General features: G+C 42.2%; 1 protein-coding gene across 5 annotated transcripts in view; it reads left to right on the top strand.

Annotated features, from left to right (window-relative positions):
• Window positions 1-1,151: 1,151 nt before the first annotated feature.
• RNF11 (ring finger protein 11) overlaps window positions 1,152-23,890 on the top strand; it is a 56,899-nt gene continuing 34,160 nt past the window's right edge. For all 5 annotated transcript variants that reach the window (XR_008556915.1, XR_008556914.1, XR_008556913.1 and 2 more), the window contains exon 1: window positions 1,152-1,765. Coding sequence is in view for 1 of the 5 variants with exons in the window: in XM_008139509.3 (XP_008137731.2) it covers window positions 1,643-1,765 (123 nt within the window). In the remaining 4 variants the exon portion in view is untranslated. The remainder of the gene's footprint in view (window positions 1,766-23,890) is intronic.

Raw genomic sequence — 23,890 nt, 5'->3', positions numbered from 1 at the left:
GGAGGGTCAGGAGAGGCTTCCTGGGAGAAATGCAGTTGGGTCCAAGAAGGCTCAGTGGGGATAATGATTAGCCTGAAAGAGGTAGAAGGTCTGGAGTGAGTCTCTGTTAAAGAACAACATGAGTAGCTTGGGCCGGCATGGGTCCGTGGCTGAGTGTCGACCTATGAACCAGGAGCTCACGGTTCGATTCCCAGTCAGGGCACATGCCTGGGTTGCAGGCTTGGTCCCAGGTATGGGGCGTGCAGGAGGCAGCCAGGCAATGATTCTCTCTTATCACTGATGTTTCTTTCTCTCTCTCCCTCTCCCTTCCTCTCTGAAATCAATAAAAATATACTTTAAAAAAAATAAAAAAGAACAACATGAGTAAAGGCCTCAACCAAAGGGAACAGTTTTCTAGGTAACGGAAAGTATTTAGACAGCCTAGAGTTCAGAATATGTGAGGAAACAATGCTGCTAATGAGTTTAGGGAGGTAGGCAGATTTTTAAACCCTTTGAGAATTAATAATTTAGTCATAACAGTATTGGGGAGCTATTGAAGGGTTTAGACAGAATGCCATCAGACATTTAAAAAGGTAATTCAACCGTGCATATAATGGATTGGATGGGGGCAACGGTGAATGCAGGGACCACAGCCTTGAGAGGGTTGCCATCGTGTGGGTGAGAGATGATGGTGGCATGGACTATGATGGTGAGAAAGCAAGGACACAGCACCATCTGAGATAGACAACTGGAGGAAGAACCTCTCTGGCTGTGATGCAGGAGGATAAGGAAGTGATTGGGCAGATAGGAAAGGTTCACTCGTGAGTTTGGACTTTAAAGGACAAAGGGGAAGCCATTTAACATTTTAACTGTATTGGAGTGATACGTCCTGCTATACGTTTATAAAAGGATCACCCGGCAGAAGGTGGTGAGAAGACTCAGGACAGTGCCCACGTAAGAGCCGAGACCGGCGGGGAGGGAGAGCGGCTGCGGGAGGAGACTTCAAAGGCGTCGGGGTCGGGACCGAACCCGAGAGAAGCAGGAACAGCCGCAGCGAACCGGGGAACGGCTGCGGGAGGGGGAAGCGCGGCCGGAGCGGCCCACGCCTCCGGCGCCGGGGGCGGGACCAGGGCACGCACGGCGGCGTGACGCAGGCCGCAGCTGGCCTCGTTTTGGCCGCCGCCGCCGCCGCCGCTCTGAGGCGGAGTAGGATGAGGCCCGCGGCCGCGGCTCCGGCGTCTGCAGGGGCAGCGGCAGCTGAGGCAGCAGCTGAGGCAGCCGCGACGGCCGCGCCCCCTGCTCCTGACCTGGATTAGGCCCAGCGGCTCCGTGGCCGCCGCCGCCCCGCGGGGGGGCGGGGTGGGGAAGCGTCTGGTCTCCCCGCCCGCCCCCCCCACCACATCACCGCCTCGCTGGAGGCTCTCGCCGCGACCCCAGCGGCGCCCGCGGCCCAGCCCTGAGCCCCCGCCCCGGGGGGCTGGCATGAGCGGCGCTTCGGCGGCGCCGGGGGGCGGGGGAGCCGCCGCCTGAACCCCGGCCTGCCGCCGACCCCTCCTCGCTGACCGCGGCTGACCGCGGAGCTGACGAAAGACCCCGCCACTGCTTACCCGCGCCCCCCCGCCCCCCCGCTTCACCCCCAGATCACACCCCCTAGCCTCGGAAGATGGGGAACTGCCTCAAATCCCCCACTTCGGATGACATCTCCCTGCTCCACGAGTCTCAGTCCGACCGGGCTAGTTTCGGCGAAGGGACGGAGCCGGACCAGGAGCCGCCGCCGCCATATCAGGTAGGGGAGGGTGTGTGCGGGGAGGGGGGTGCGAGGGGGAGAGGCGGCGTCGGCGAGGGGGAGGGGGCTTCGGGGCTGTCGGTGCCCCTGACCTCGGCGGGGCCTGGCCTGGGGGCGGGGGGGGGGGGGCGTTGACGCGCTTAGGGCTGTTTCTGAGGGCGATGGCTCCCTCCTCCCAGGAATGGGGGGCTCCTTCGCCGCTCCCCGAGCTCGGCGTGGGGCCGGCCCTCCGTCCTGGAGTTGTGGGATCCGAGCCTGTGGTCCCGGCCCCGTGGCCAGCGGCGGGGGGTTCGCTCGTGGAGTTGGGAGTGACATTTCCCTGCCTTGACGCCCGAATCGAGGTTTTCTCGTCGCGCCGCAGGCTGGGCTGTGGGGTCGGGAGGGGTGGGTGCCTCCCACCCGTTTATGTGTTCCCGTGTGCTCCTCCCCCCCCGCCTCCCGCCCCCTCCCCTGTCGGGGTTCCCTGGGTCTGGTAGGTGTTCGTTTCTCCCACTTGGGAGGAGATCTTTAGGTGGTGGTATTAGTCCCAACATATCCAGAGTTACTTGGTGGTGTGTTGTGTTTTTTTTTTTTTTTTTTCAGAGTTACTTGTTTACATATTTTTTATTAAAGTTTTAAACCCCTCCTTCTTTGCTCCACCCCGTGACACCCCTTTTAAACGCGTTGACTTCATAAAACTTGATTATCTTGAACTTTGGGAACCTTTAAACGGGACTCGAGAAACACCTTCTGTTCCTCGTGGTTCTTCTCCCTTTGTACCCAAGACTTTCTTCTGAATCGTTCCATTTGCTGTTTGTACAACCATCAGCACCCCCAGAGGTGTTGACACAATTCATGAAGAGCTATGCCCTCTTGAGAAAACTCAAGGTAGATACGTAGATGTTATTATTCTTAACATACACAAACCTTTCCTCTACTTCTTCAATGTTCAGTGATGTTGGTTAAAAACTCCCCCCCCCCCCCCCCAGAAGGACTTTGCAGAGTTAAGTGGCTTAATTTTTTTTTTTTTTTTTTCCTGAGGGGGTTTCCTTTTCTAATTGGGCAGGCTCCTTTGTTGTTTCATGGTGACATCATTACCTAGTGTTATTCTTTTCTCGTTCCTGGGTAAACCAGTGTCTCCTGACGGCAGAAAAACCTGATCACACAAGCTGGTTTTCGGAATAAAACCCTTCAGGGGCTTTTCATAAATACCAGTCCAGCCCAGTCCTAATTGTGGCATACCGAAGCCTCCGTGACTTACCTCGCCGTCTGTGTTCCAGGCTTACCGGGCCTTGGCTCCAGTTGCTCCCTTTGCCTGGAGCCCTTCCCCCAAGGTCAGCCAGGTGAACACCTAATCCTCTTTGAGGACTCAGCTCTCCTGTCACCTCCTATCTGGAGTCTCTACATGCCCCTCCCTCCTGTCCCGAATCTATCACTCCCTTGTTTGTGTCCTCCTGAACCCTCTGCACTTCCATAAACGGCACTCAGAACACTTACCTGAGTGTTAAGATCCTTGTTTAGTTGTGTGTATGTCTCATCCTTGAGGCATTTCCCTCTTTCTACAGTGTAAACTGCATGCAGGCAGGGGCCATGTGTCTGTCTCCTATTTGCTGTTCTATCCCCAGCATCTGGTTCATAGTAGATACTCAGTAACTGGGACAAAGAAAAACTATATATATGACTTGAGAACAGCATACATGTGCCCAATGCTTTGTGCAATTTTTGGCACAGAAAAGCACTTAAATGTTGAAGGAACTAATGAATTTGAATTTAATATTATGTTTTGTAAATTTACACACCCATTTCTTCCAAAGAATTGCCACAGGGAAAGTCTCTTTAAAAATACAAACTTAGCCGAGACTGGTTTGGTTCAGTGGATAGAGCGTCGGCCTAGGTTCGATTCCGGTCAAGGGCATGTACCTTGGTTGCGGGCACATCCCCAGTAGGGGGTGTGCAGGAGGCAGCTGATCGATGTTTCTCTCTCATCGATGTTTCTAACTCTCTATCCCTCTCTCTTCCTCTCTGTAAAAAATCAATAAAATATATTAAAAAAAAAAATACAAACTTAGGGGGAAAAAAGGGACGTATGTAATACTTTCAACAATAAAGAATTAATTTCGAAAAGCATAAGCTAAATCGGGCTGTCTTTCTGAATTTTTGAAGCAAGTAAATTGTTTATATTTCACTTTCTGTTTACCTCAAAATACTATAAGACTATGTATGTGCTTATTTCCATTTCATGAGCAAATTTTTGTAGTGGTATGGATTTTTATTTCAAAATCTTCTTTCATATTTTCTAGCCCCTTTCCAGGCAAATTGAATATCTTTGACTTATTGCCCCTTTTATACTTACGATAACATAGTGTTGAGAATTGTATTGGCTTTTTCCAGGATGACTAGATGATAATGAGAGGTTTGAGGGGTTTATTTTTTGGTATCATGGAGGAACATTTTTTGAAACATGTTATTTGTGACAGTGGGAGTTTTTTGTGGTTGTCCTGTCCTGAAATAAATGACCCAGATGCTGATATGCAAATTTGGTTGGTATCAATGGAAAGAAAATAATTTCTTTTAAAAATAGGAACATAAAAAGAGAAACTTGGCCGAGACCGGTTTGGCTCAGTGGATAGAGCGTCGGCCTGCGGACTCAAGGGTCCCAGGTTCGATTCCGGTCAGGGGCATGTACCTTGGTTGCGGGCACGTCCCCAGTGGGGGGTGTGCAGGAGGCAGCTGTTCGATGTTTCTCTCTCATCGATGTTTCTGGCTCTCTGTCCCTCTCTCTTCCTCTCTGTAAAAAATCAATAAAATAATAAAAATTTAAAAAAAGAGAAACTTGAGTAGAAAAAATTTTGTTCCCCATGAAGGAAATAAGATTTTCAAGAATGATTTATTTAGATGACCTGAGAAACCCCATCCAAAGTAAATTATTTATATTTTCAGTGGACAGAAGTAACTCCTCTCACCTTAAATAGTATATAATTAGCAGAGTTACAGGAATATTGGATAATTTTTTTTTTTTTTACTAATTTCTTGAAAGGATAGTCTCAGCTGCAACAGAATTAATTTTTTTCATAAAGGAAATAGATGATTATAAAGGAACACACTGTTATTTTTCTGTAGTAAAGAGATGTTTGTGTTTGTGTTGCACAATGTATTTATATATGCCAAGAGCTCTAACTTCTGGTTCTTATTAGCAGAATCTAACAGATTTTTTTTATTTTGCATAAAAGTAATCACTGTACCATTACTGTCAAAGTTTATAGGAAGTACATATTTCTTTCCTGGTTTTTTTTTCGTAGCCTCCTAACTGACCTCTTTTGCCTTCCCAATAAGTCTGTTCCTTTTTTAAAAAAGATTTTTTATTGATTTTTAGAAAGAGAGGAAGGGGGAGAGAGAGACATCCACATCGACATTGATTGCATCCTGTACGACCCCCCCACCATTGGGGGTGGAGCCCGCAGCCCAGGCACAGGCTCATGCCCTGACCAGGAATCAACCAGCACCAGCATGGTGCATGGGACAACACCCAACCAACTGAGCCACCCCAGCCAGGGCCCAATAAATCTGTTCTTAATTCAGCAGCCAGCTGAGTGATTCTGATACAGCAGATCATGACACCCTGCTCAACCTTCTATGGATACCCATTTCATTCAATGTAAAAGCCAAATTCCTTACAGTGTCCCATAATCTATACTAATAAAAGGGTAATATACTAATTAGACTGGGAGACCTTCCAGGAGACCTTCCGGACAAAGCCATGGTGGTGGGGTCAAGGCAGAGGTGGTTAGGGGCAATCAGGCTGGGAGGGGAGGGCAGTTGGGGCGAGAAGGCCGGTGGGGGGATGGGGACAGTTGGGAGCGAGCAGGCCGGCAGACAGAGTGGTTAGGGGCGATCAGGCAGGCAGGCAGGTGAGCAGTTAGGAGCCAGCGGTCCCAGATTGGAGAGGGTGCAGGCCAGGCTGAGGGGAACCCCCTGTACTCCCCCTCCGTGCATGACTTTCATGCACCGGGCCACTAGTCCCTATATAACCTGTACCCTCTGCCCCACACATACCTCTCCACACTCTACTACTCTACCCGCTGCTGGCTTCCCTTTAGCCTTTCCTGCTTTCTTGTCCCAGGATACTCCAGGACCTTTGCCCTGGTTTCTGTGCCTGGAGTGCTCTTACCCAGTATCACCATGGCTGGCTCCCTCGCCTTCTTCAAGTCTTTACTCAAATGACACTTTCTTAAACCCTCTCTGACCATCCTTTTTAAATTGCAGCTTGCCACAATATCCTGGAATTCTTCCTTACTCTGTTCTGTTTTCCCCCTATAGCATTTATCACTTTCTAACAGTATCTTTACTTATTATGTTTATTATCTTTCTCCTCCCACTAAGTGGTAAGCTTCCTGAGGAAAGGGGATTTTTTAAAAAATATATATTTTATTGATTTTTTTATAGAGAGGAAGGGAGAGAGATAGTCAGAAACATCGATGAGAGAGAAACATCAGTCAGCTGCCTCCTGCACACTCCCTACTGGGTATGTGCCCGCAACCAAGGTACATGCCCTTGACTGAAACCGAACCTGGGACCCTTGAGTCCGCAGGCCGACGCTCTATCCACTGAGCCAAACTGGCCAGGGCGGAAAGGGGATTTTTAAAGAAAGTCTTACAAGTACCTAGAACAGTGCCTGGCACACATTAGGCACTCAATTATTGGTTGAATGAATGGATTTTTTAAAAATGAATTAATGTGTTTTGAGGCAAGTGCATTTGATTGTCTTATAAGAACTATGTGTATTCCTACTGCCTTTTTCCCTTTATTATGGATCATTTTTAAGGTATCAATTCTAAAATTTAAATCTCAATAATATTAAATATAGGTTTAAAATAATTATTGATAAAATAATTTAGTGTTTCGTTCACCCTGTATATATTCTATAACAGAACATTTATTTTATGAGAAAGTACTTGAATGCTTGTCCTTAGAGAAATAGGAGGAAAGAGGTTAGAGCTTTTCTTGAATTAGAAGATAAAAACAAAGAAATTTGGCATGCCCTCTATTCTCTCTTTCTGGAGTGTTTAGAAAGATACAAAGGGAATATGCTTGGAGAGAGGATAAGTCATGAAAAAATGAGGAGTGAAGGTTCTTAAGAAGAAAGGGCCAATAGGTAGCCCAGCACTCAAAGATATATGTGAATAGGTTGAGGTACTACTGTTACTCTAAAACCCTGTTTGTCATATGCTAATTCAAGAGCGCCATCTTATTAAAAGAGTTTACTATTCATTGAACAACAACAACAAAAGCCATTTAACAGTATTTCTATCTGTTTCAGTTTTATAGTAGTTATATAACTTGAGAATTACTAATCTCTTCCTCCTGTCCTACACTTTGTGATTAATACATTTGTGATTTTAAAATCAGAAGTAAAATTAGTTATTGTTAACATAGCAGTGGATGCAAGTATAGATCTGATTTTGGAGTTTGATAGATCTGAATTCAAATTCTCGTCACTTATATGTAAAATATGAAGAGAGTTTATTAGGTTATATTGTGTTTTGAGGAGCTTCTTTCACAAGTAACAAAACATAACATTTTGGATATTTCAAATTGTTACTGAATAAAGCTTTCTTCAAGATACTTTTAAAAAAAGGCTTGATCTCTTCTATAGAACTTATTAAAAGTAGCCCCCTCCTTTAAAAGTCTATAATATAATCTATTCTAATAAAAGGGTAATATGCTAATTAGACCAGGAGACCTTCCGGATGTTCTTCTAGACAAAGCCATGGTGGCAGGGCTGAGGTAGAGGCGGTTAGAGGCTAAGAGGGGAGGGCAGTTATGGGTGATCAGGCCAGGATGGGACGGCAGTTGTGAGTGATCAGGCTGGTGGGGGGACGGGACCATTGGGGGTAAGCAGACTAGCAGGGGGGCCAGTTGGGGATCAGTGGGGGTCAGTTGGAGGTGATCAGGTAGTGGGGGCGGGGGGGCAATTTGAAGTGAGCAGGCCAGCAGGGGGCAGTTGGGGATGAGCAGACCAGTGGGGAGGGAAGGTGGGGGCGAGCAGGCCAGCAGGGGGGGCAGTTGGGAGTGAGCACACTGGCACGGGGGGGGGGGCAGTTGGGGGTGATCAGGCTGGCCGGGGGGGTGGCATTTGGGAGCGAGCAGGTCGGCAGCAGGGGGCAGTTGGGGGCTAGCAAGACGGCAGGCAGAGTGGTTAGGGGCAATCAGGCAGGCAGGTGAGCGGTTAGGAGCCAGCGGTCCCGGATTGTGAGAGGGATGTCCGACTGCCGGTTTAGGTCTGATCTCTATAAATCGGCAGTAGGACATCTTTGAGGGGTCCCAGATTGGAGAGGGTGCAGGCCGGACTGAGGGACACCCCCCCCCCCCCCGCATGAATTTCGTGCACCGGGCCTCTAGTATAATATAATGCTTATTTTTAAGTATACAGAGCTGTATTAATATATTCATATCTTAGTTTTTTTGGATACTTTTGTGAAGTCAATTCAAGTAATTGAAGATTTTTTATGTTTTATTTTTGTTTACCATTTTGGTGGAAATTACCTCAAAATGTAGTCCACATATCTTGGTCTTATTGAACAGATTATTTAATTTGAAAAAAAAATGCCCTATGTATGACATTTATTCTTCTCCTCTTAAAGTTTTACCTTTTCACTGAGGTGCAGATCAACTCCAACCTCTTTAATGTTTCTAGAAAACATTAACTAAAAAATATTTTAAGAAAGTCAAGTTTTTACTTGACCATTTTTTCCTCCCTCACTCCTGATTTTGTTTATATTATTTGGAAATCATTTTACCTTATAAATTAGCTCTGATACTTAAACAATTATTTTCTTTCCATATTACAGTTTTCTTAAAAATGAGAATGAGGTAAGATTTTAAATTTTCTTTTTTTTAAAATATTTTTTTATTGATTTCAGAGAGGAAGGGGGAGGGAGGGAGGAAATGAAAGAGAAAGAGAGAGAGAGAGAGAGAGAGAAAGAGAGAGAGAGAGAGAGAGACAGACACAGACATCAATAATGAAAGAGAATTATTGATCGGCCGCCTCCTGCACGCCCCCTACTAGGGATTGAGCCCGCAACTCAGGCATGTGCCCTTGACCAGATTCGAACATGGGACCCTTCAGTCCTCAGGCCAACACTCTATCCATTCAGCCAAACCAGCCAGGGCTGGATTTTACATTTTCTTGGTGGAGTGGAATGGTACCTTACATATTCTGGACACCCAGTGACTAACTTAGAACTATGCCATCTCCCTCTTATTGTCACCACCATAATTGAGGTCCTCATTACCTCTTACAGTAACCTAATTGACATCTCTCCTCCCCATTCATTTCATTCCTTGCTGCTAAACAAATTCTAACCAGATCAGATCTCTTGATTCTTCATGACTTGTCACTGAAAATCTCTGTCAAAGTCATAATCTGGCTCCTTATATAGTTTTTCAGCTTTTTAAATTTGACTCTAGTCAGACAAAACAGTTTGTTGTAATCTATATATGCCTGTTTTCCAACCTCTGCCTTTGCTCATTCTATTCCCATTGCCCTTAGTACTCTTCCCTTAATTTCTAATGTAAATTCTAGCTTTCGATGTCCAGCTCAAATGCCACGAATCCTTTTCTGATCTCCAACATGAATAATTTCTTACTCCTGACTTCTTTAAAGAGTTCGTTTACCATTCCTCGGACACTCTCTTTACCCTTACTATTTGATTTTAATTATAACAATGTCGCATCTCCTCTGCTAGAATCCAAGTCTGATGATTCATCTTTGCATTGCTAGAACTGTTTTTCACATAGTAGGCACTCAAATACTTGAGAAATGTGAGTATCAGTTATTTTGTTTTTCTGTAAGAGTGTTAAGTTTGCATTTTTAAAAATACTTACTGCTTTTAGAGAGAGAGGAGGAAGGGGAAGAGAGAGACATTGATTTTGTTGTTTCACCCATTTATGCATTCATTGGATGCTACTTGTATGTGCCCTGACCTGGGGTCAAACCTGCAACCTTGGTGTATGAGAATGACGCTCCAACCAGCTAACCTCCCTGGCGAGGCTGGTTGTTTGCTTCTATATAAATTATTCCCAGAATCATGTGCTTTAGTGTTTGGCCTTTGTACTTTAAAGGGTCCTGCTATTTTCCTCTCCCACATTAACTATTTTTATCTGACTGTATTCAGTTTTCTTCTGTCACTTCTAATTTATAAAGTGCATGAACTTTGGGAAACTTAATCTCTTTATCTTTTTCATTCAAGTTTGGTTTGTGTTCTATGTAGTTTAGCTTGCCTTGGTTTTTGTAAAACGAATAAGCAAAGATTATTTGTTTGCTTATTTACTTAAAATCTTTATTGTAGGGGGTTTGTTTGTTTATGCCTGATTTCCTACTCTGGATGTCCTTTAATTAAGGCTGATTTTTTGCCACTAAGCATATATACACCTTTAAGAGTAGGACAGTCAGTGTGTCACTTTAATTCTAGAGCTAATTATAGGGTAATTTGAGAAGATGGAGTAATAAGTTACTTGGTAGATAAGACCTGGAAAACTTGACTTTCTTAAAATATTCTCATAAAGTTAATGCTTTCTAGAAACATTTTATCATAAAATTTAGAGCTTTAAAATCTTAGTATAATACTTTAGAATGGGATTCTTTTTTATAAAGGTCTTAATTTTATTTGGTTTCCTCTAAACAGAAAAATTGTCACAGAATAGCTACTATAGGTTCTATCTGACTTTTTTTTTTTTTTTTAATATATATTTTATTGGTTTTTTACAGAGTGGAAGAGAGAGGGATAGAGAGTTAGAAACATCGATGAGAGAGAAACATCGATCAGCTGCCTCTTGCACATCCCCTACTGGGGATGTGCCCGCAACCAAGGTACATGCCCTTGACCGGAATCGAACCTGGGACCCTTGAGTCCGCAGGCCGACGCTCTATCCACTGAGCCAAACCGGTTTCGGCTCTATCTGACTTTTTTATTCAACTTGTGTTCCTTCTTTCTGCCTCTGTCTTTTTTTTTTTTAATATTGCTGTAATTAATTTAAAAAATATATTTTTATTGCTTTTCAGAGAGGAAGGGAGAGGGAAAGAGAAATAGAAACGTCAGTGATGAGAGAGAATCATTGATTGGCTACCTCCTGGATGCCCCCTACTGGGAATCGAGCCCACAACCCCAGCATGTGCCCTTGACCAATATCGAACCCGGGACCCTTCAGTCCGCAGGTTGATACTCTATCCACTGAGCCAAACTGGCTGGTGCCTCCCTTCTGTCTTTATTATGCCTCAGCCAAGTTTAAATGAGGAGGGGAATGAAAGGATGGTTGTAAATACAATTGGAATTAAATGTTGTATTTCTTTTCATCTTGTCTCAAGCCATTTTTAATTATCTTCTGTGTATTACCTTCCTTCATGCAAAGAGATAGGGATGATGTATTTTTTTCATTTATTCAAATAGGTTATTAAAAAATAGACTGGAACAATTTTCTAGAAGTCAATTCCTTACCAGTAACTTTTAATAATGAATTTAACAAACACTTGTGATATTACTAAAATGCTCAGAATTCAGGATTATTATACTAGGGGCCCAGTGCATGAATTCGTGCACCTTGAAAGGTACAGGGGCAGGTTTCGGCCCATCCTCCATGCCCCTGCCCAGCCCCTCCCGCCACGGCCCCTGGTCCCCTGCTCCTGCCGCCACTGCTGCTCCCATTCGCTGACGGCGCCAGCCCCGCTCGCACCTAGTGACGGCGCCAAGTGATTGGGCTGGCGCCAGCAGTGGTGCAAGCAGCAGCTGCTGCCTGATTGCTCCTCAGGAGCAGGGGGAGGTGGAGAAGCCCTCAGGGCGATCAGGGCCAGCAGCCGCTGATTGCACCCGCTGACAGTGCCGAGTGATTGGGACCAGCGCCAGGAGCCTGCAGTGGGTGTGAGTGGTAGCTCCGGCGCTGGCAGCATGTACGATCAGGGCGGTGCCAGCAGTGGGTTTGAGTGGTGGCTGCCGGCCCCAGTCGCCCCTCAGGAGCAGGGGGAGGTGGAGAAACCCTGAGGAGCGATTGGGGCCGGCAGCTTGCACCTGCTAACGGTGCTGAGCGATCGGGGCCAGCACTGGTCACCAGCAGATGGTGCAAGTGGTGGCTCCGGCGCCAGCAGCAGGTTTGAGCGCCGGGTGGGACCGCGGTGCATGGGAGCAAAGAATTTTCAGTAACCACCAGAGGCTCATCCCAATGACAGCAACCAGCACCCCGGGCGCCTTGGTCTGGTGCCCTTGCTCACCTTCACCATCCTGCCTCGGCCAACGCCTGCCATGTTCTGTGCTCTGCCGCCTGCTACTGATGCCCACCATATTCCATGTGCGCCCCCTGGTGGTCAGCGCACATCATAGTGACCAGTTGTTCAGTTGTTCTGCCATTTGATCTATTTGCATATTAGGGTTTTATTTGTTAAGAGTGATGTGGTAAAGATACTAAAGACTCACAGAAAGTGGAAATGTGAGTGAAAGATGTAAGGAACAGCCGGCTTACAGACAGCCAAAGTGTGTGTTTTTAATGGCAGAAGAGATTGCTATATGCATTTGAGAAGTAAAGTGATAAGGGAGAACTAAATATATTTTCTGCTCTTGGAGAATCTGCTTGACCTTTTGATTTTGACATTCAGTTTGGCTTTATGTTGCTTTTGAAGTCTTAGAAGAGTTCCTTTGTTTTAACTGATTATGAATACTTTGAGTTCAGCCCTGGCCACATGGCTCAGTTAGTTGGAATGTTGTCCCCTATACCAAAAGGTTGCGTGTCCAGTTCCTGGTCAGGGCACATACCTAGGTTTCAGATTCCTTCCCCAGTTGGGATACATACAGGAGGAACTGACTGATATCTCTCTCTCTCTCTCTCTTTCTCTTCCTCCCTTCCTCCCTCCTTTTTTCCCTTCCTCTCTCTAAAATTAATAAAACAATAACGTATCCTTGAGTGAGGATTAAAAAAAAAATACTTTGAATTTAATTTAATGTGAATACATATATACCTATTTTTTAATTAAATAGCCAACCTGGAGTGTGCTTCCAGGGGCCAGTTGAGTAATTATCTTGTTACTTAATCCAGAGAGCATACCGTAAGATAACTAAGAGATCTTAAAGTGTGGGAAATAAAGCAATCCTCCAGACATATTTATTTTTAAATTTATTAAAATTTTCTGAATTTCTTACGAAGCTGAATGGCTTTAAGAAGAGTGAGACTTTTGCCCTACCTGGTTTGGCTTGGTGGCTGGAGTATCAGCCTTCAGACTGAAGGGTCCCATATTTGATTCCAGTGCAGGAGACAGCCAATCAGTGATTTCCTCTTATCATTGATGTTTCTCTCTCTCTCTCCCTCTCCTTCCTCTCCGAAATCAAAACAAATATATTGAAAGAAAAAAAAAGAAGAAGAGTGAGACTTTTATAACTGACCCAACTAGTTAAAATTACATATAATTTTGTATAACCATTTAATTCTTTGATTTGTTGGGGGCGGGGACAGGAAAGAAGCAATTTACCATAAACTGAGTTGCAAGGCTTTAAGGATAAAAAGCAGGACGCTTGATACCTATTTTCTGTCACCAAGTATGTTAGGCACCCAGGGGAAAGGAGAAATGAATCCTTTACTCCTAAGAAAGCTACCATATTAGTTAAGGGGCCAAAATTAATGCTTATACATGAAGCATTTTATTATAGTTTATTGTGAAATAGTATAATCAAGTATTATGTATTTGATGTAAACTTTGAAGTTGAAGGATCAATTTGTGATATGACAGTGAATCACAAACTTACTTTTTAGGTTCTGAAGACTTTAAATGAAGTCTTATGTGAACATCAGTGTAAAAAAGGAATAAAAGCAGACCTGGCTGGTGTCAGTGGTTAGAGTGTTGGCCTGAGCACAGAAGGGTCATAGGTTCAATTCCTGGTCAAGGGCACATACCTGGATTTCAAGTTTGATCCCCAGCCCTGGTTTGGGGGATGTGGGAGGCAATCAGTTGATGTGAGATCTCTCTCACCTCGAAGTTTCTCTCTCTTTCTCTCCCCCCTCCCTCCCTTCCACTCTCTCTAAAAATCAATGGAAAAAATATCCTCTAAAGATCAGTGGAAAAATGTGAAGAGTAACAAAAAATCAAACAAACAAAAAAAAAGAATAAAAGCAAAAGAGCTGCCCTTATTAAACTATGAGTAGGGTAACTTGGAGCCAAAAAAACAATGAGTAGATGGTGATCGTGAATTCTATAATCTTATGCAGTTAGAGTATAATATACAAGGGTGGGCAAAAGTAGGTTTTCAGTTGTAATACAAATAAACACTACAATAATAAATAATAATATAGTACACTGTGTTTTGCATACTCACAATTGTAAACCTGCTTTTGCCAACCCTGTATATGTTTGTGTAAACCTTTTTATTGTTTACATACAATAAGCAGTATTTCTTTAATAGTATCTTAATAGTGTAGTGTACTTTTACATATTAGAACCACTATGAAGATAGAGCCTATTTCCACCCCCCCCCCCAAAAGACTCCCTCATACCCCATCCAACAGTCAATACCTCTTTCCCAAAGGTAACTACTCTTTTGACCTCTTATAACCATAATTGTGTTTTGCCTAGTTTTAAAGTTAAATAGAATAATTTGTACAGCATTGTGAATTTTTGTGTGTGTTCTTAATATGTATGTGATAATAGTTCATACTATTTTTATTGCTGTATAGTATTCAATTGTATAAATATATATTTTTATTAATTCTATTATTGATGTATATTTGAGTTGTGTTAATTTTTGGCTGCATAAATCTGTTGTGACCATTCTTTTTATGTACATAATGTATATAAGCACCTGATTATTTTGAGTATATATCCAGGAGTGGAATTGCTTTGTAATGGGGTAGGTATATGTTTCGTTTTCCCACAGCATTTTATTACAGTACTTTTCAAAATACAGAGAAGTCGACAGAATTGTTTGGACACCCATATTCCCACCACTCAGATTCTGCAGTTAACATTTTGCCATATTTTTTTAACACATATCCATCCCTCTATCAATCCATTCTGGTTTTTGATGCATTTCAAAATAAGTTGCTAAGTAGTTTTCCAAAGTGGTTTCACCAATTTACAATCCTATCAGCAATGTGTAAGAATTCTATTTGCACTATATCCTTACCAGCAACTAGTATTGTCAGTCTTATTTTTATTTTCATTTTTATATATTGATTTTTTTTATGAGAGAGAGAAACATCAGTTTGTTGTTGTTTCACTTATTTATGCATTTATTGGTTGATTCTTGTATGTGCCTTGCCTGGGATCAAACCCACAACCTTGATGTATTGGGACGATGTTCTAACCAACTGAGCTACCGCATCAGGTTTGTAGTTCTTATTTTAGACATCTTGGTAAGTGTGTAGAAGTACTTCATTGTGGTCTTCAATTTGCACTTCCTCAATGAGAAATATATCCAATATGCATACTAATATGTGTTGTGTTTTTTTGTTTGTGGCTACCCTCTTTCACTTAGTATAATGTTTTCAAGATTCATCTATGTTGTTGTATGTGTCAAGACTTCATTCCTTTTTATTTTGAAATATTCCATTGTATGGATCTGCCTCATTTTGTTTAGCCATTCATCAGTTGATGAACATTTGAGTTTCTACTTTTTGTCTCTTATGAATGCTGCCAGGACCATTTGTGTACAAATTTTTATATAGATGTGTTTTCATTTCTCTTGGTCACACACCTACTAGTGGAATTGCTGTGTCATATAATTCCATATTTAACCTTTTGAGGAACTGCCAAACTGTTCTCCAAAGCATTTGTACTATTTTACATACCCATCAGCAGTGTTCAAGGGTTCCAATTTCTGCATGTTGTCCAAAAACTTTTTTTTAATTTTATTATAACCATCCTAGTGGCTATACTAGTAAAGTATCTCAGTGTGGTTTTGATTGCATTTTCCTACAGGCTGATCATGTTGAGCATCTTTTTATGTGCTTGTTGGCCATTTGTATATCGTCTTTGGAGAATATTTGTTCAGATCCTGTGCCCATTTTTAATCAGGTTGTCTATTATTGAGTTGTAAGAATTCTTTATATATTCTAGTCCCTTGTCAGATATATGATTTGCAAAAGTTTTCTACCATTTTGTGAGTTGTCTTTTCACTTTCTTTTCTTTTTTTTTTAATATATATTTTATTGATTTTTTACAGAGAGGAAGGGAGAGGGATAGAGAGTTAGAAACATCGATGAGAGAGAAACATCGATCAGCTGCCTCCCGCACACCCCCCACTGGGGATGTGCCGCAACCAAGGTACATGCCCTTGACCAGAATCGAACCCGGGACCTTTCAGTCCGCAGGCCGACGCTCTATCCCCTGAGCCAAACCGGTCTTGGCTTTTCACTTTCTTGATAGTGTTATTTGAAACACAGAAGTTATGAATTCTGATGAAATCCAATTTATTTTTTTCTTTTGTTGCTTTAGCTTTCAGTGGTTGTCTTAAGTTTAGCTTAAGATCACAAAGGTTCATTCCTATGTTTTCTTCTAAGAATTATTTTTAGTTCACACAATTAGGTATATGACCCATTTGGAGTTAATTTTTGTGTATAGTGTAAGGAAGGCCCACATTTATTCTTTTGTGTGTGACTATTCTGTTGTTACAGCACCATTTGTTGAAAAGAGTATTCTTTTCCCATTGTCTTGGCACTCCTGTCCAAAATCAATTGTCCGTAAGTGTAAGGGTTTATTGCTGGACTCTTCAATTTTGCTCCATTGATCTGTATATCTATCCTTTTTTTAAAAAATATATTTTATTGATTTTTTACAGAGAGGAAGGGAGAGGGATAGAGAGCTAGAAACATCAATGAGAGAGAAACATTGACCAGCTGCCTCCTGCACACCCCCTACTGGGGATGTGCCCGCAACAAATGTACATGCCCTTGACCGGAATCGAACCTGGGACCTTTCAGTCCGCAGGCCGACGCTCTATCCACTGAGCCAAACCAGTTTCGGCTGTATATCTATCCTTAATGCTAGTAATACACTAGCTTTGTAATAAGTTTTGAACTCAGGAAGTATGAGCCTTCCAACTTTGTTCTTATTATTCAACATTGTTTTCACTATTCTTAGTTTTTGTAATTTCATATAAATTTTAGGATCAGTTGTCAATTTATGCAAATAAGCTAGCTGGGATTTTGATAGAGCCACGTTTGATTTTTTTTGCTAATCCTCACCTGAGGATATTTTTCCATTGATTTTTTTTTATTTTTTTTAGTGAGAGAGTGGAAGAGAGAGGGAAAGACAGAGAGAAACGTCAGTGTGAGAGAAACACATAGATTGGTTGTCTCCTTCACATGCCCCGACCAGGGCCCGGGCCAGAGAGGAGCCTGAAAATCAAGGTCCTTGCCCTTGGCTGGAATCAAACCCTGGACCCTTTGGTCTGCAGGTCGACGCTCTATCCACTGAGCCAAACCGGGTAGGGCTGAATTTTTTTTTTTTTTTTAATGAACCTACATTGAAACATCATTATCAACCAAAGTTGATAGTTTACATTAGGGTTTACTCTTGGTGGTATACACTAATATGAGTTTGGACAATGTGTAATGACATGGTTCCACCATTATAGCATCATGCAAAATAGTTTCCTTGACCTAAAAATCCTCTGTGCTCCACCTTTTCATCTTTCCCTACCCCTAATCCTGGCAGCCAATGATCCTTTTACTATCTCTATAATTTTGCCTTTATCAGAATGTTATATAATTAGAATCATACAGTAAGTAGCCTTTTCACATTGGCTTATTTCACTTAGTAATATGCATTTAAGGTTCCTTTAGAAATATGCACTTGAAGTTCCTCCATTTCTTTTCATTGCTTGATAGCTAATTTCTTTTTAACACCAAATAGTACTTCATTGTCTGGATGTACCATAGTTTATTTATCCAATCACTTATTAAAGGACATCTTAGTTGCTTCCAGGTTTTGGCAGTTAGGAATAAAGCTGCTAAACACATCTATGTGCGGGGTTTTGTGTGGACATAAGTTTTTAACTCCTTTGGGTAAAAAGCAAGGAACACTTGCTGGATCATATTTGGTAAGAGTATATTTATGTTTAGTTTTGTAAGAAACCACCAAGCTATCTTCCACAGTGGCTGTGCCATTTTGTATTCTCACCAGCAATGAGTGAGAGTTCCTCTTGTTCCACATCCTAAATAGCATTTGATGTTGTCAGTATTTTGGATTTTCACCATTCTAATAGGTGTATAGAATAGTATTTTTTATTTGCTTGCTTTAATTTGTAATTCCTAGCATTTAGTAGTGTGATCCCCTTTAAGTGGGACAGGATGGCAAGAGGTGAATGGCATTGAATATTTCCCTTCCCCCACATGGAAGGTTAGAACTAGCTGAATTTGAGTATTACCCTTTCCTCAGATAGATTAGCCTCTGATAAAAATCCCAACAGGTTGGTGCTGGCAAAATAGTTTCTCCTGAGGGCAGGCCTAATTAGAATAGAATGCTCTGGTATATGTCAAAATGGTCCCTTTTCTCCTCCCCCTTTTGGAGGCATTAGAAAATTTTTCTCTGATATCCACTGTGAGGAACTGGTAGAGTTCTTGGGGATAAAACTTACAAAAAGTAGGAGGTCCCCCTGGAGTTTTTAACTCAGACTTGATCTCTCTGAGCCCCCATCAATTATAATTCAGGTTTTCTTATCCCAGTGCTGGTTTTGCTCATGGTTCCTGCTCCAGTAAGTTGTGATTTTCTTTATTCACCTGTCTATCTCTTTAATTTTTGAATCAGTAGTCTGCACTGTGACCTCACTTCTTGACTGATCAAGTAGAGTTGTTGATTTTCCAGTTTGTTCATCATCTTAGAATTTGTTATGGTGGAGTGGTGGCTTATGTAAACTCCTTATAGGCCAGACTAGAAACTAGAAGTTCTTAATTTTCATAATAATTCTGTGAATATGATTATTGTTATTCCCATCTTATAGATGAAGAAACAGGCTTTGCAGTAGAACTGGGCATCCTATGAGTATTGAGTTTTAGACAGAAGAGGTAATTGTAATTGCACAGTGTGGCAGAGGAATTGTAGAAGAATAAAAGTAGATATGATACACTAGATTTGGCTCAAAGGCAGTCATGGGAACCTGGGAGTCCATTTCCAGTAGAGTAAAATCTATCAGAAAATGGGATATTGGAATCAAGTGGTATATTGAGGTAATGAGACTTCTTTATAATGAAGTGGTTGGTTAAAAACATTTCATAAATCATATAATGGTAGGTTTCATATTGCATAGCAATGTTCTGCTAAATTGACAAAAATACCCCTGTGCATAATATCTATTTTGTCTTTTGAAGACAAGCAGAGCTGCCACTCAGCAAAATGCTGAAGTTAGCAAAGTGTGTTTTTGGTGTTCCCATGTTTTCTAACCTTCCTCCCCCCACCCCCCCCCCCGCCTTAAGTGATCAGGGCTTCCTGTCTAACCATTCTCTCCCAAATAAAAATAAAACATGATATATTTATTATTAATAAATATTAAAGCACTAATTCCTGTCTATTAATTGGCCCAGCAGGCATGGCTCAGTGGTTGAGTGTCAACCTATGAACCAGGAGGTCATGATTCGATTCCCAGTCGGGACACATGCCCATGTTGCAGGCCCGATCCCGATCTCTCATCGTTGATGTTTCTATCTCTCACCCTCCCTCTTCATTTCTGAAATCAATAAAAACATATTTAAAAAAAGATTAATTATAGTAAAGTAGGTCCTCGAATAACATTGTTTCCTTCAATGTGGTTTCATTATAACATTAAGGCGGGGAGGGGGGAGGATTCCTGGATGGGGCCACTGTCTGTATGGAGTTGGCACATTCTCACTTCTGGGTGGTTTTCTCCGAGTACTCTGGTTTCCTCCCACATCCAAAGATGTGCACTTTGGGTGAATCAGTATGTCTCAGGTGTCCTAGTATGAGTGAGTATGGGGATGTGTGAGTGGCCCTGCCATGAAAGGGCATCCTGCCCCATGGGTTCCTGCCTTGTGCCCTGAGATGCTGGGATGGGTTTTGTTCACCCTGGAATCTGAACTGGAATAAGTGTATTGGAAAAGAATTATTGTACTTGTTTCTATTAATCTTTCTTAAATGTATGGAAATCTCATATTTATTCAATGTTTAATATTAGAAGTGCTTTGGGTTTTTATTTTAGAAGTTTGGTGATGTTTTTGTGATCAAAAATATACCATAGGAACTTAATTATTGTTTATATCAATTAGCCTATGGTAAAATTGGTTTCTTTATACTAACGTTTTATTTAAAGTTGCAGCTTCCTAGAACCTATTAGCGACATTAAGTGGGCACTTACTGTATGGTGTGCATGTATTTTATTTAGCATTATCTCCACTGGTAATTTGTATCCTAGTTTCTTGCCTCTTACTGTAATAGTTTTTAACCCTTTGCACTCGCTTGCTTTTTTCTCGATTCCTGCTACCGATGCTAACCGTGTCGAGTCACACTCAACATCCGAGTGCAAAAGGTTAAAAATGTAGAAAGTAACAGTAGATTTAGAGCTAAGAGAGCTCCAAAGCAGTAGGGTAATGGAGGAGCAAAGATATCCAAAAAACAAGACTCTTAAAAAGTAAAAAAGGCCCTAGCTGGTTTTGCTCAGTGGATAGAGCATTGGCTGGAGGAATGAAGGGTCAAGGATTCAATTCCAATCAAGGGCATGGACCTGGATTGCAGGCTCGATCCCCGGCGCCAGTGTAGGAGGCAACCATTAGATGTATGTTTCTCTGTCTCTACCCCTCCCTTCCATTCTCTCTAAAAATCAATGGAGCTTGAGAGAACCAAGATGACGGCGTAGATAAGTGCCACTACTCCCTGCCTCCCACAACCACATCAGAATTACAACTAAAATATAGAACAACCATCATTCAGGACCACCTGAAATCTGGCTGGCTGGAAGTCCTACAACTAGAGAAGTAAAGAAGAAAGCACAAGGATACTGGTAGGAGGGGGCGGAGGCTTGGAACTATCTGGTCCAACACCCATGTGTGGTGCTTTTCCAATTGGGAGGGATATCTCAGCTACAGAAACCTCCTGTGAGGAGCAAGGGGTCTCAGCCCCACACCAGAACCCCACCCCAGGGTTCCAGAGCTGGGAAGAGAAGTGCCTATAACTTTGGGCTATAAAAACCAGTGGGGATTAAGGCTGAGTGACATAGAGGCTACTGGAGATCCAGGCAGTTCCTCTTAAAGGGCCGGCACACCAACTTACACAGACTTGTTCCCTCTGAGCTCCAGCACTGGGGCAACGGCTTAGGGAGAGCCAGGGATATATGGGGAGGAATTGGATTGTCTGGCATAGGAGCAAGAACTTGGGGAAGCTTTCTCCCAGACAGGGGTGCTTGCAGGGGTCATTGTTCTTATGCTGGGACCTCCCCCATCACAGAGCTGACTAGCAGCCATATCTGAGTTTCCATCAGCATGGCCCACACTCTTTGCTCCACCCTGGTGATTCCCTGAGATCCTGCCCCATCCAATTTGCAGCCCTACCCAAGCTGTTTACAGGGGCTTTTCCATATGAATGGCCTGTTCTGGCTCGGGCTTCAGGCTTTCCTAAAATCTCTCAAGCAAGCAGCAGCTGGCATCAGCATGCCCCAAACCTATCAGTAAGAGGCCCAAGACAGCTTGGCCTCACCTGGGCACTTTTGGACCCAACACAAGTGGTGGTCAGCTGCAGGTCACTCTGTGGCTCCTGCCAGGTGGCCCCAGGCGGTGGCTGACTTTGCACCTACATGGAGGCCCCAGAGCTAGTGCACCTGGTGGACAGTTTCAGACCATATCAGATTACAACTTTACATGTCTACCAGCAACACATTCAAGGGACAGACTCAGTAAGCACCAAAGCCCCACTGAAGCAAGTCCTGTTCCAGAGACGTATCTCCTGTACAGCAAGCAGTTCTTCCATTGTAATGACAGCTGGTACTCACAGCCAATTGGCCTGGAGGAAAATTCCTCCCAGTGACACCAACAGCAATCAAGGCTCAACTACAAGACAGGGCACACAGCCCAAACAGGGGCTCACCTAGAGTGTCCAGCTCAGGTGACTGGGGAGGCTGAGCCACTGGGCCCTACAGGACACCTACTACACAAGGCCACTCTACCAATTCCAGGAGACATAGCAGCTCTACCTAATATATAGAAACAAACACAGGTAAGTAGCCAAAATGTGGCGACAAAAAAAACAGCTCACAAATGAAAAAACAGAAGAAATCTCCAGAAAAAGAACTAAATGAAATGGAAGCAAGCGAACTACTAGATACAGAGTTCAAGGATATTAATGAGAGTGTCAAGGGACTTAGTGAGATTTTCAAGGATCTTAGGGAGAACTTCAAAGACATGAAAAAGGACCATTCAGAAATTAAGTATACAATAACTGAAAGAATAATTTACAGGGATTCAACAGTAGAGTAGAGGATTTCGAGAATCAAATCAGCGATTTGGAATGTAAGGAAGCAAAAAACACCCAATCAGAAGAGCAAAAAGAAAAAAATAATCCAAAAATATGAAGATAGTTTAAGGGGCCTCTGGGACAACTTCAAATGTACCAGCGTTCACATTATGGGGGTGTCAGAAGGAGAAGAGAGCAAGATATTAAAAATCTATTTGAAGGAAAACTTCCCCTACCTGGTGAATGAAATAGACTTACAAATCTAGGAAGTGCAGAGAGTCCCAAACAAGAGGAACCCAAAGAGGCCCATACCAAGACACTTCATAATTAAAATGCCAAAGGTTAAAGACAGAGAATCTTAAAAGCAGCAAGAGAAAAACAGTAAGAAGAAAAAGAAAGACAAAAAATATGAACAATAAAATGGCAATAAATATATATAAATAGTTGAATCTAAAAATTAAAATAAATGAACAAGAAATCTAATGAACAAATTAAACTGATGAATAAAATAGAACCAGAGGCATGGGACCATGGGGCAGAGTGATGAATCTCAGAGGGAAAGGGGGTGAGGGACACAGGAAAAGATTAACCAAAGAACTTACATGCATATGTGCATTACCTGTGGACACAGACAATAGGGTGGTGAAGGCTTGGGGTGGAGTGGGAACCAATTGATGTGGGCAATGGAGGGGAAAAAGGGGGACATCTGTAATACTCTCAACAATAAAGTTTTTTTTTTTAAATCAGTGGAAAAAATATCCTTGGGTGAAGATTAACAAAACAAAAAAAGTAAAAAAGGAAGATGGGGTATTAAAATCACACTGAGTATCTAATGGATCTAGTTATAGAAAGTACAACTGCAATTAGATTTAAGTGAAATTTTCCAGTTTAAAAAGGATTTATTTCAGATTAAAAAAAAAAAACAATAAAAAAGATACTATAAAATTTTACAACACCGTTGTCAACATTTTTTGTTCCAATATACTACTTTGGTAATCAGTAAGACTGATTTTCAACTGGGTCCTTTTTCAAACTTCACAACACTCATTTTCCATTCTCACTTCTTCTCCCATAAATCACTGAAATGTTGACTTCTGAACAAATTTTCATCTCATTTTTATTGATTCATAATTGCTAGGTTAGTTATTATACTCTGGAAGTAATATAGTGGCATCTCTAGAGTCTTGAATTATGTAGGACTATTTGTGTTATTGGGTGAAGTAAATTCTGCTTTTAATTCTTTTACTTGGTTTTAATCATTTTATTCTCATTGTCTTTTTCCCACTCTCAGATGGTTCTTCGGCTACTATCAATGTGTCTGCCCTTATAGTACCTCTCTTAAAATTCTGCATATTGGAAAAATCAGAAACCAAGTTTGTCAAATTTCCTAGGAGCTGCCAATAGAAAGATCCCAAAGGCAGTGCCTAGGAATAAAGAAGCTTTTTGTTTGTGAATAAACTATTTGGGGATTTCATACAAGGGCACCTTGTTGTTTTTAAGTTTAAAAGATGTGTTTTTAAAGTTTCCTTGGCACAATTTTGTTTAAGTAAATAAAGTCAATTTTAGCAGGTTATCCACATGCATATGAGAGTAGAAAAGATAAAGGAAAGAAACCTTTAATATTGAGATAAGCTTATCAGTGTTTCATTTTTCACATACACCTCCTCTTCCCCACTGTTTCATTATCTGGAATTTCCTCTCATCCCTAGATTTTGTTT

The sequence above is a fragment of the Eptesicus fuscus genome, chromosome 9 (genome assembly GCF_027574615.1).
Source record: "Eptesicus fuscus isolate TK198812 chromosome 9, DD_ASM_mEF_20220401, whole genome shotgun sequence".
Taxonomy (NCBI): Eukaryota; Metazoa; Chordata; class Mammalia; order Chiroptera; family Vespertilionidae; genus Eptesicus; species Eptesicus fuscus.
This window is presented reverse-complemented; position numbering and strand designations above follow the sequence as displayed.